At 46.3% G+C, this 12,184-nt stretch overlaps 1 protein-coding gene across 1 annotated transcript in view; it reads left to right on the top strand.

The window, feature by feature from the left end:
- LOC147894489 (protein HEAT STRESS TOLERANT DWD 1-like) overlaps nt 1–11,958 on the top strand; it is a 26,780-nt gene extending 14,822 nt beyond the window's left edge. The window contains exons 8-14 of the mRNA XM_087385322.1: nt 8,945–9,090; nt 9,186–9,236; nt 9,767–9,906; nt 10,040–10,112; nt 10,651–10,763; nt 11,552–11,669; nt 11,836–11,958. Coding sequence (XP_087241448.1) covers nt 8,945–9,090; nt 9,186–9,236; nt 9,767–9,906; nt 10,040–10,112; nt 10,651–10,763; nt 11,552–11,669; nt 11,836–11,958 — 764 coding nt within the window. The remainder of the gene's footprint in view (nt 1–8,944; nt 9,091–9,185; nt 9,237–9,766; nt 9,907–10,039; nt 10,113–10,650; nt 10,764–11,551; nt 11,670–11,835) is intronic.
- Nucleotides 11,959–12,184: the final 226 nt, after the last annotated feature.

The following is a 12,184-nucleotide window of genomic DNA, read 5'->3' as shown; positions in this document are numbered from 1 at the left end:
GTATTGGGAGGTAGAGTGCCCCTTCTCAAAAGCAAAGACATAGATTGGCCCCAAACCTTGGCGCTCCTTTCGGTATTTCTTTAATTAAGTGAGAGACCCAGAATTCCAGGCTACATAAAGGATACATCCCTTCTTACAACTGGGGCATTCCACATCCCAGTTGGCATCCACATACCCTGCAAAGCCTTTACTGTTCGCTGCTCTCACCACTCCTGGTAGTTTGTCTCCGTCCCTAGTCCAGGAAGCTTGCACACAGCCCCTGGAACTGTCAGCAGTAACCACACTTGGCCATATAGTTCTCCATAGCCGTTGCCATTGCCATTGCCCGATTAGCCATCTATCTGCTCAAAGCAGAAAGGGAAAGCATACACAAGCTTTCTCCTTTGACCAAGGCTGCCATGACCAATAGTCTCTCACCCTATGGGTCGCACATATCCTGATACAATAACTTGTTTCCCAAAAGAGATCTAGCATCACAATACAGCAAACAGTATGGCAGTCACACCTGGACCATCCCTCTCGGGGTTCCAAAGATACTTCCCATTCCAAGCATGGATTTCCGACCCCTGCCTACTCAACAATGAGATTGTACCAAAGATGTGCCGTCTGCCTAGCAATCACTGCCTGCATGTGACCTATCTCCTGGAGAAACCAAAAGCATATTCCCACACGGAGCATGTTACTAGCCAAAGCCAGCAAATAGGATACACAATGAGTACAAACCCACTTGCATTCGGTGCTCTTCCCACACTCCATAGGCATCAATATCACAACACAATAGCTGTCACGGGGATGTGAATTTTGTAAGCAAATAAACTATGACTAAGTTTGTAACCAATCTGGCCATAGGGGACTGGCCTAGAGGAGTAGTGAGCTCCTGAAAGCCCCTAGTGTTAACATCTAACTGGACACACTTGCTAGACCTAACTGTTAGAATCAAGGCATGGCATCACTTTGACCCTGCGGAGGGGTGTGATGGAGCTAGGAAGTTTGCCCCAAGATAGGTTCCGAAGTTTCACGTTGGAAGAGGGGTTAAAAAGGACTAAAAGGTTGCCCCTAGACAGTACCAATGTTTGTCATTGGTTAGTGGGGTTAGGACCTTTAAAAGTTGCCCCTCGGAAACCAACGCTTCCTTGGTACAGGGGGTTAGGGGCATTAATGTGCCACGTGTCGGGCATGCAGCCCATCAGCTCCAATTTTAGTATCCTCCTCCTATTAGGGCAGCTGGCGTCTAGTTCTGGAGCCTGTTTTGGATCCTTCTTCTCGTGTTTGCTTCGCCAGACCTTCTACGGGCTGCTGGTTGCTGTCTGGTCGCTGTTTTTCTCTGTTTCTTTGGTCTCCAGCCCTGTTGCATGCAGTCCAAGCCAGGGAGCATCATTTGCAAATCGTTGGAGGCCTTCCTGGCGCTGATCTGCTGCTGTGCGGTGGAAATTACAGGCTATACAGACTGTTAGGCAGTCTGTACACGCTGTACGGAATCTGTCCAGGCTGCGGGAACTATGTCGTAACAGACTGTACGGACCTTGTTGCAGGCATTCTGTACTCGCACACAGCCCGAGGCTGAGTTTTCTTGCTGCGAAATAGGGTTTCTTACTGTGAATCTCTGTTTTGAGGTCATTGGCGGGGTTTTGGATACCACGAGAACCTGTTCTAGTGTGGGGCAGGGTTTTTTGGTTGCAGCTTGCGTTGTGGGCACGCAATCCCGAAATTCCAGCCCAGTTTCTATTTCTTTTTCACTGTGGGATTTATTTTTAGTTTCTCAATTTGAGATTCTCTACAGGATTCCCTGGGTTTGTTGCCATCACCTAGTTACAGAGGGTGAACCCAAGTTGATACCAGGTTGTTGAGGTCAGAGGATGCCTATGCCTTGCTCTAGCAGTTGGGATGCACAATTTGCCAGTTTGATGCAGTGGGTACCTAGTGTGGGCCAGTGAACAGTGATAGGTGAGCCCTGGTTGTAATTTTGCTGTTACTTTTCACTAAAGAAGAATAAAGAAATATCGCAAGGGGCGCCAAGTGTTTGGGGCCAATCGGTGTCGCCGTGTGATCATTGAGCAGGGGCATTCTAGCCTCACTTGTACTTTCTTTTATGCTATCTGATGTGGTGTGTTTAAATGGATTCTAAGCGGCTGTATTTGATGGTGTAATCAGAGTTAGTTGTGGTTTACCATCCTTCGGGGTTCATCTAGAACTTAGCAAAAGGGAAAGGATCATCAGTTGAAGGACTTCCACAGAACTTGGGCCTCTATGAATTCAGTTAGCTGCTCTTGGTACAGCCAGCCACGGTTGGCTACGGTACAATGACCGTACAAGCATGCTCTATTGACATACGTGCAGCCCGTACATCAGCCACTCGATACCCAGCCTGGCAGACAAACTGTTCAGAATCCATCCATATAGCCAGCAGGTACACTCACCGTACAACCAGCCGTACAATTGTACGTACCCTTGCAGCTACGCTCTCCGGACAACCATGTACGGTAGTCCATGCAGTCATTAATGTGGGCAGCCCACAGTACGTACTGTTTACCCACTCCGTACAGCCGCCTTCAATAACCCCATACGTACATCAGCAGCTGCCATTACCGCTCCATACAATACTGCCAGCCCCCTTCAAGGCTCTTCCGTGCTCACGGCTGCACTAGGCTCCATGAAGGCTTCCGTCCCTTCTCCGGATTCCAGCCCCATGTTCATTTTCGGCGTCAACCTCCATTTTCGTGATTCTGCCCCGTGCTCCTTTTGCCCGTCCAATTTTCTGCCCAAGGCCTTCCTTGGCCTTCCTTTCCAAAAGGGGGCTGCATGGGCTTGCCACGTGGCAGCCCATGCCTTAGTGGGGCCTTTTTAAAAGCCCACCAATGACCAACTTAAAAGCCTAAGGTTCTTTGGGCCCCTCTTGGCCCTAGACCTTTCATTTTCCCCCAAGGCACAAATGCTAGGGGTTCTAGCACATCGAGTAACCCTTGACCTCGCCCCTTGTTTTCCCAGGGTCCTGCCCACATGCAGGCCAACATGCATGTGCTAGAAATCATGCCCTCGTGACAGCATGGCAAGCATTCAGCCACGTATTTAACCACATCTCTCCACATTCCTTCCTAGGTAAAGCTCTACTTGATTCTTTCATATGTTTTAGTGATACCCGCATGTCTAGTCATGGGAGAGGAGTGCATTTCTTGCAAAACCAACTCGCGGTATTTTGAGTCTGGCACTAAATAAATCTCGTCTTACCACATTAGCTCATCATGCAATTTGAAATCCGAATGACCCTGACTAGAAGGCTTCTGCAAATCTGAAAATATGGGAGCTGCCTTAGAATTCTGCATATACTCTTCCTGAATGCCATGATCCACACATGATATATGGTACAGATAGCAGACAATTTGCAAGCCCACATCTTGGACAAGGCATCTGCAACCACATTTTCCTTCCCTTTTCTATACTCAATGTCAAAATCATAGGATTGGACTGCAGCCAGCTGCTTATATGACAAATTTGGTTGGGTGAGGAAGAATTCGAGTGTCCTATGATTTGTTTTCGCCTTAATTTTACTCCCGTATAGATAGTGGTGCCATTTCTTGAAAGCATGCAAGATAGCCAGCATCTCCTCATCATAAACATGCAAATTGAGTTCTTTGGCATCAAACTTCCTGCTTTCGAGGTTATTACCCCGTGTTCCCGCCTCAGAACAGCCCCCAATCCTTTGCCACTGGCATCTGCCTCCACAATGAAAGGACGCAAAAAATCAAGGCATACCAAGACAGATGCATGAGTGAGATAAAATTTCAGGTCTTCAAAGCAACGTTGTGCTTCCTTTGACCACTGAAAAGCATCCTTCTTCAAGAGGCCAGTGAGAGGAGCTGCCCTCTTGGCAAATTTGCGAATAAAGCGCTTGTAGAAGGAAGCAAGACCTAAAAATCCTCTCAACAGGGTGGGATTTTGTGGTTGTGGTCAATCTTTGATGCATTTCACTTTTGGGGGATGCACCCAAATGCTATGTCTACTCACAATATGCCCAAGGTACTCAACCTCCTTTGCCATAAAATTGCATTTGCTAGCTTTTGCATAAAGCTGATGCATCCTCAAAATTTCCAGCACTTGCTTCACATGCTTAATGTGCTCTTGTCTATCCTTGCTGTAAATGAGGATATCATCAAAGAAAACTAGCACGCATCTGAAAAGAAGTGGCTGCAATATCTTGTTCATCAGTGCGTGAAAGGTGGCCGGTGCATTAGTCAACCCAAAAGGCATCATCTTGAATTCATACCAGCCCTATTCTGTGCGGAAGGCCGTTTTGTGCTCATCTCCTTCTTTCATCCTGATTCGATGGTAACGAGACCTCAAATCTATCTTCGTGAAAAACTGAGCACCCTTGAGTTTATCCAACAGGTCATCTATTCTGGGGATTGGAAACTTGTTCTTGATAGTGGCCTTATTTAGATCCCTATAATCAATGCACATGCGGTACGATTTATCCTTCCTCTTCACCAGAAGCATTGGAGATGCAAAAGGAGAGTGCTAAAGGAGAAGTGTTATGAGAGATGAAGTTCTTCTCAAGCAACTCCCGCACCTGTCCAGAGGGCTGACCTCTCTCCCAAGGGTGTGGCCTACCATTTAAACCCAAGCCAGCTCCAGGCATACTCGGTGGTGCGGTGAAAGGAGCACTAACCGGATGCACACCAATGGGTCGGCCCAAAAGAGATGGCTCAGCCTGCATAGATGCAGAAAGCTGTGAGCCAAAAGGTGGCTTTTGGGCAGGTTGGCTCAACTCTTCCAGCCCTATAAATAGGGGGCCTCTAGGCCCTCATTTGGACTCCAAACAGCCCCCACCCAGCCTCTTGTGTGCAGCCTTGAACACCTCTGGAGTTGAACAGCCTCAGCCTTTGGTCTTCATTTTAGCCTATTCGGAAGGTGTATACACATCTATATTTCAGTCATCTCTTAGCGCTCTTAAGAATCTATTACTCCACTCACGCAATCACCATGCATCCTGGTGGACAGCACAAGTCTCTTCCTTGCCTTGCAGAAGTGTCCGACATTGTCAGTGTGGACAGTATCAAGGTCTCGGTATTGGTTGGCGTTGCCTCTTAGGTCTTTGGGTTTGCAATACATGTGCACAGTGTACTCTTCAGAAGTGCGTTTCCGTGCTCTCTCAAAGAGTATTATTTGTGTTTCTCAGTTCTCCAAATATAAGCAAATTCTTCCTTGTTTGGGGGAGGGGGCCCTCAGTGGATACAGGGACCCAATCGGTTGTTGACTCTATTTTCTATCTATCCCTTATCTCGTTTCTCTCTCTATGGTGCATAATGCTAATTCGTCGCTAAAGGTTTAAAGAAGGTCTTGCTATGATCACACATTCAGGTTAGTGTTGCATGTTACATTGGTATCAGAGGTCTGGTCATTTCCAGGTTGATTACCGGGAGTGTATGGCTGTGTTGAGATTGGGAAAGGACACATAATCAAGCACCATGGAAAGTTCGTGGAAAGACATCAGATTTGAAGACTATGAAGAGGAGAAAAACAACCAGAATGATACGCTTCTGCCTAGTGCTCAAGAAGTGATGGTGAATCTTCTAGAGCAGAATGGAGTTCTCCTACAGCAACTTGAAGAACATTCATCCCAGCTAAAAGAAAGCAGAAGACAACTGGACCATACAAAACTGCGTTTGGAGGAAAAAGTAGCAGAAAAGTCATTGGAAGAAAGAGGAACCATATATTTTGAAAATTTGCTCTTAGTGATGCGTGAGGAACGCAGGTTTAAAGAGGCATTGTGATGCGCAGAGCTCGCCCAAGAAGAGAGGCAACAAAAGCTAGACTGAGAGGCGATGCTTCTCCAACACAAATAGATGTTGGCTACAATGCAGACAAGTTTGAGTGCGGTAGCAGTCATCGCCGTGGTGGATGGACTTTTACCGATTGCAGGCAATGATCGTGCTTACAGGGCTTGTGTGGAGGGCAAGCAACACAGGGACAAGTTTTCAGAGGAGGCCTCATCACGGGCCAAGAAGTGACTCGAGTTGGTTCATGTTGACATTTGCAGCCCAATGTCGATAAATTCATTCACAGATTCGCTGTAATCTCTTTTATTTGTGGATGATTTCAATCACATGACGTGGGTATTCTACCCGGCCAAGAAGTCTCAAACTTATGAGAAATTCAAAGACTGGAAGACCCAGGTAGAGAAGGAGAGCGGTGAGGTAATCAAAGCCTTCCGCACCGACAGAGGGGGGAGAGTTCACTTCTACCGAGTTCAATGGATTTTGCAAGAAGCACGGGATCAAGAGACAGCTCACGGCAGCTCGCACATCTCAGTAGAATGGAGTTGCTGAGAGGAAGCACATGACCGTCACAGAGATTGGGTTGACCATGTTGCGAGGGAGGAATCTCTCGAAAGCTTACTGGGGTGAAGCCGTGAACACTGCCGTTCACGTCCTCAACAGAACCAAGACCAAGTTTGTTGATGACAAGACTCCATATGAAGCTTACTATGGTAAGAAGCCCACGATATCTCATTTATGGGTTTTCGGTTCTAATGCATTTGTTCATGTGCTTTAAGATGATAGGAAGCAAAGGATATTCTAGAATGGCAGGAAGTCATGCAGGCAGAGATGGATGCCATTTTGAAAGATGACACCTGGGATTTAGTGGCCAAACCAACCAAGCGGAAGGTCATTGGGACTTAATGTGTGTACAAGCTTAAGTTCAAGCCAGATGGGAGCTTGGACGAGTACAAAGCAAGATTGGTGGTGAAAGGCTATGCACAGTCAGAAGGACTTGACCTTCACCCCCCAGCTAGAATGGTGGCTATTCGGACAGTCATTGGCTTGGTTGCTCATCATAGTTGGCTTATTTTTCAGATGGACGTCAAGTCTGCATTTTTGAATGGTACCTTGGAGGAGGAGGTATATGTCGCACAACCATCAGGATTTCAGATTCCAGGATCCCCATCAAAAGTGTGCAAACTGAAGGACTTGCACCGGCTGAAACAGGACCTAGAGCTTGGTGCTAGCGGATAGATGTTTTCTTTCAGAAGATCGGGCTTCAGCAGAGTCCATCAGAGGCAAATCTTTATCTCGATACAGAGGGGGATTTGCGGCTAGTATTGATTCTATATGTGGATGACCTTATCATTACAGGGGATCATACGAAGAAGATTGCTTAGGTCAAGAGACTTCTCATGAAGGAGTTCGAGATGGCAAACTTAGGCATACTTCACTACTTTCCTGGGATTGAGGTGAAGCAGGGAAAGAGCTGTATCTTTATTTCACAGGAGAAATATTGCAGGGAACTGCTCAAACACTTTTAGATGGAAAATTACAAAGGAATAGTGACCCCATGGAAACTGGTCTGAAGTTGTGTGTGCGTGATCCATCTCAGCCGGTTGATTCATCACTGTATCGACACTTGGTGGGGAGTTTGCTTTACCTCACCAATACCCGACTGGATATTTCCTACGTAGTTGGATTGTATAGTCAGTTCTCTGCTACACCCAAGAAGGCCCATTGGGACGCAGGTATGAGGGTGCTAAGGTACTTGAAGGGTACCTGCACCTACGGCCTCACTTATACGAGAGGCGTTGAGTAGGGAGGTTTTTGTGATAGTGATTGGCAGGTGATATTGATACCCGGAGATTGACCTCTGGATATTGTTTCTTACTCTCATCAGGAGCTGTGTCATGGCTGAGTAAGAAACAACCTATTGTCGCTCTTTCATCTACAGAGATGGAGTACAGGGCTGCTTGTACAGCTGCATGTGAAGCATTGTGGCTCAGGTGGATCTTGGAGGACATGAATGTGGCCCAAGAAGATGCGACAGTGGTTATGTGTGACAACCAAAGTTGCATAGCGATCGCCAACAACCCCGTGTTTCACGCACGAACAAAGCACATCGAGTTCCACTATCAATTTGTTCGAGGACTCATCGACGAAGAAGTCATAGAGTTGATGTACTGTTCGACCAACGACGACATCTCAGATGTCTTCACGAAGGCGCTTCCTAGGGAGAAGATGGAACACCTCATTCGACGCATGGGGTGTTACAAAAGTCACTGCCCCGCACAGGCAAGCGCACAGGGAGAGGAGTAGGCTCAGCATCTTGGACAACATCTGTTGGCTGTTGTATATGCTCATCTCTTGAGCTTTTGTCTGCCCACTATTGTGGAGGAATATATCTGAGTTTTGCTATCGCTCTCTCCGTCTCTCTGAGTTTTGTATGAGCTAGATCGGGAGTGTGAGGTGTCCTCTATTTCCAACACTGTGGCATCAGTCCTTGTTGCTCTCTGGTCTGTTGCATCAGTGTGTCTCTCCGTTGGCGCATATCAAGCAGGTAGAGCCCAACACAGACCTGATCGTGAAAATGTATCAGCCGTATCAGTCGTGTGAGAGGGCCAAAGCCATGTCCCTCCTGAAAGAGGTAGTGATATCGTCCTCGGATCTCATAGTAGACTGGACAGACACATAGAAAATGCTCCTCCGTCTTGATTTCCCCGATCTGGCATAGTGTGTAAGTTCTCTGCTCTCTGGGTATGCCTGCAGCTGTCCCTGCCTCAATCCACAGTTGATGTGATGGTTTCTCTCCCTGCAAAACACCTAAGGCCTTCAGATGCCTCTGCAATTCCTCTGCTGAATATGATATAAGGACTATGTTACCCGCATATAGCAATATCTGTATCATCAAATCAGCCAGAAGCAATCCCTTGCCTCCTAGTCAACCCAATCTGATAGGCCTCTTGGGGCACGAACTCTCCGAGAGAGAGAGAGAGAGAGAGAGAGAGAGAGAGTATGCTTGGAAGGCATCACATACCAACTTCATTTTTATGTTGGGAAATACCCCGCTGTACAACTATTTGTCCTCTCATTGAAAGGGCATGCATCTGAGTACCTCTGAGGGGCATGGCTGAGGCTAGGAGAGAACTGATCTCATCATACGATAGGGGCTATGGCTGCTGTAGAATTACTGCTGACTGATCTGCAATTGTCTGGCACTGATGCTGCTGTGGAGACTGTGACTGAGGGGACTGGCTCCCTGGTTGCTGCAAGGTCTCGTCCTGCTGCTACTGGAACTGCTGAGGCTACTGCTGGGACTGCTGGAGCTTCTGTATCCTGACCACTGCTAGTTGCAGCTGCTGGATCTGAGGGAAAGTGTTCCACTTTTATAGGTCTGTGTTGATGTCAGTTGACTTGCCCTGCTAGAGACTGGCCGACCTTGTTCCGGACTGCCCTGACCTGCCATGTGGCGGTCAAGTACTGCTGCTGCCCTCTGTTGCGGTCCTGCCTGGCATACAGCCATGTGGCAGCCTTTGATGGGCTGCTGCCTGCTTTTGCCAACCTGTAACGACATCTGCTGACCTGTTCTGCTCTTCTGCTGCCTGCATTTTCTGACATAAGCCACCATATAGCCAATACCTGCTTCGTACTGCTTGCTGACCTGCCATATGTGCAGTTGTGGGCTGCAGGCTGCAGGGTTGCCATGTACGCAGCCATGCGATGGGCTGCAGATGCCAATAACAGGCTCACACCGCCAATCATAAGGCCTCTTTAATGCCTTCTATCTGTGGAGAGGTGATAAAAGTATGCTGCATGTTATTTGAAGTGTAGCGATCTTTTTTGCTTATGACCTGCACCTATATTTATAAGTGTTACATTTCAATTTTGGTGAAGAAAAGGTTGCTTACATGTTGTTAGCATTAAAGCTTCTAATTTAGGAATAAGCCTGACCCTTTTATTGACATGTCTTGACAAGATTTGATTTTGGTGGTGGATTGACAAATCAGTGGAGTCCAACCGAAGTGGATGTTTTTGCTTCATGTTCCATGGACAAGACCATAGGTGTCTGGGATGCACGCCGACGGGATCAGGCAGTGATCTCAATCAAGGCGCATGATTCGCATGTCAATGTTATTTCATGGAATAGGTACCTTGTGTTTATTTACACACTCAATATTGAAGAGAGTGAGCTTCCTACATTTGAATCAATGCTGACGACTACATTGCAGTATACTGCCTGTTATACTTGAATATGAAGCCTGAACTTGTGGTGGAATTAGGTTGGCAAGCTGCATGATAGCATCAGGAAGTGATGATGGCACCTTTCGTATTTGGGACCTTCGTGCTTTTAAGGTACTTCCATGCTTATGTCCACTAGCTGTGGTCTTTTTGGTTTCACTGGCTTGATTGCCCACAATCATGACCATCTTATGACAAATCTTTGTAAAACATGTTTTTTGCTTTTAGGGCAATATTGCTCTGTGATTAAATTGATGCTTCCAAAGAAAAGTCGCTTTTGCAATTTATTAGGTGGCAGAAGTGGTTCTCAAGGGCCACGCTGCATGGTCTGGATGCATTTATTTTGGTCATATGCTGAGCTAGCTGCTGCTGACAGCGAATTGTATATGGGAATTAATGGAGACAGAAATAGAATGTCATCCAATACCCACCCTAAGAATTTGCATTAGGGTGGGAAGCTTCCAGCCTATATTTTGTAGGGACTTGTGAGTGCTGTGTCACCATGCATTTTGGTCTTGTTACTGACAAGTTATGGGAACTTATGTGCTCTTCTCAACTCTGCTTATGCAGTTCTTTCTCTGTTCATTCTAACAAGAAACTGATGTTGATGTAAATGGAGATTCTAACTCCTTGTAACTGATTTTGGTAGCAGGATGATTCCTTTGTGGCACATTTCAAGTATCACAAGTCCCCCATTACTTCAATCGAGTGGAGTCCTCATGAAGCTTCCACCATCGGGGTTGCTTCTGCCGACAATCAACTGACGTATGATGCACTCCCTAAAATATCTCTCTCCACAATCCTTTTCTGTACAGGTCATGAGTGCACTGTGGGACTTGTTGTATGCGTCGGTCTACATTTAGTCTCTGAGGTAGAATAGAAGCATAACTTTTCATTTATAAAGTCACGTCACTGATCCACCTCAACAAACAAAGAGTTACAATATGTCCATCTTGTGCAAGCCTGAACTTTTTGGCAACTTGAATGTAGTCATGTTGTGGTTGATAAAAGGAAAGGTAGAATTGGTGTTTCTGCTTATGGATCATGCATTATTGGGCTCTCTTCAATCCCTCTCCTGGAGCAGTTTTTGTATTTATGGTTGTTATTATGAGAATCTTATCTTTCATGCTTGCATAATTTGCCTTCTTAAAGGTCATTCACCCTTGAGAATGATAGATTCTGAGATTTTCAAGGGCAGAAGTGAGCTTATGCTCTTTGTTGGTGAGAAATGTCTCTTTTGAAAACATAGGACAGCTCAAATTTGGATAATAATGGGAACAGAAGATAATGGCTTGCCTTCTAAGAAGGGCAAGGGGAAGGCATAGGTGGGAGGAAAATGACGAAAGGGTGTGGAGAAAAGGTGAAGGCAAACCTTGCACGCTACCAAGACAAAGAAAACCTCCTCATTTTCCTGCCATTACTGGCCTGCCCACAGCACAGATCCCATCTATGCGCATCAGGACCACTGCTACGGGTTCTTGTCTTGTGGAATGTCACTATTTTAGTGGCATCTGGAATGCCATGATCTGAAACCAGACATCTTGCATTTTCAGAGTCTGGGATTTATCTCTCGAGCGGGATGTAGAAGAGGAGGCGGAGTTTCAAGCTCAAGTCAAGCAAAAGGTGCTCCCACCAGAGGATCTTCCACCCCAGCTTTTATTCGTACACCAGGTACTTCCCCTGCTCTGATACTCAGTTTTGAGACTTCTAGAGTGCATGATCTCTGGCATTAGCGTTCTTGCAAATCTTAAGAGCAGTTCTTGTCTTGTCAGTCCTAAATGTGTCAGTGAATATCAGTGGGTATGGTTCATAATAAAGCTGGCTTCTTTCCTTGCAGGGTCAAAAGGATTTGAAAGAGTTGCACTGGCATGCTCAAATTCCAGGTTTGGTTGTTTCAACCGCAGGAGATGGTTTCAATGTGTTGAAGCCATCCAACTTAGAAGGCCTTCTGACATCATGAGGTCTTACGCTTGTTGTTTTTGGAAATTTGAATTGTAACACCATTTTCCTCTACGGAATGCCAGGTTTCAGTGAGCATGATTTTATTCTGAAGATTTCATTGCCCCTGATGATACAATTCGAAATGTTGTTCTGCGCACGGAATAAGCTTTTGCATACTGACAAAGGTGTTTAATTTGAGATAAGGTGTACAGCAGTTTTTACAACCCCCTTTCCTGCTGGCAACA

This window comes from Dipteris shenzhenensis, chromosome 14 (assembly GCF_047967505.1).
Source record: "Dipteris shenzhenensis isolate YYH24624 ecotype China chromosome 14, Dip_SZ_1.0, whole genome shotgun sequence".
NCBI lineage: Eukaryota > Viridiplantae > Streptophyta > Polypodiopsida > Gleicheniales > Dipteridaceae > Dipteris > Dipteris shenzhenensis.
This window is presented reverse-complemented; position numbering and strand designations above follow the sequence as displayed.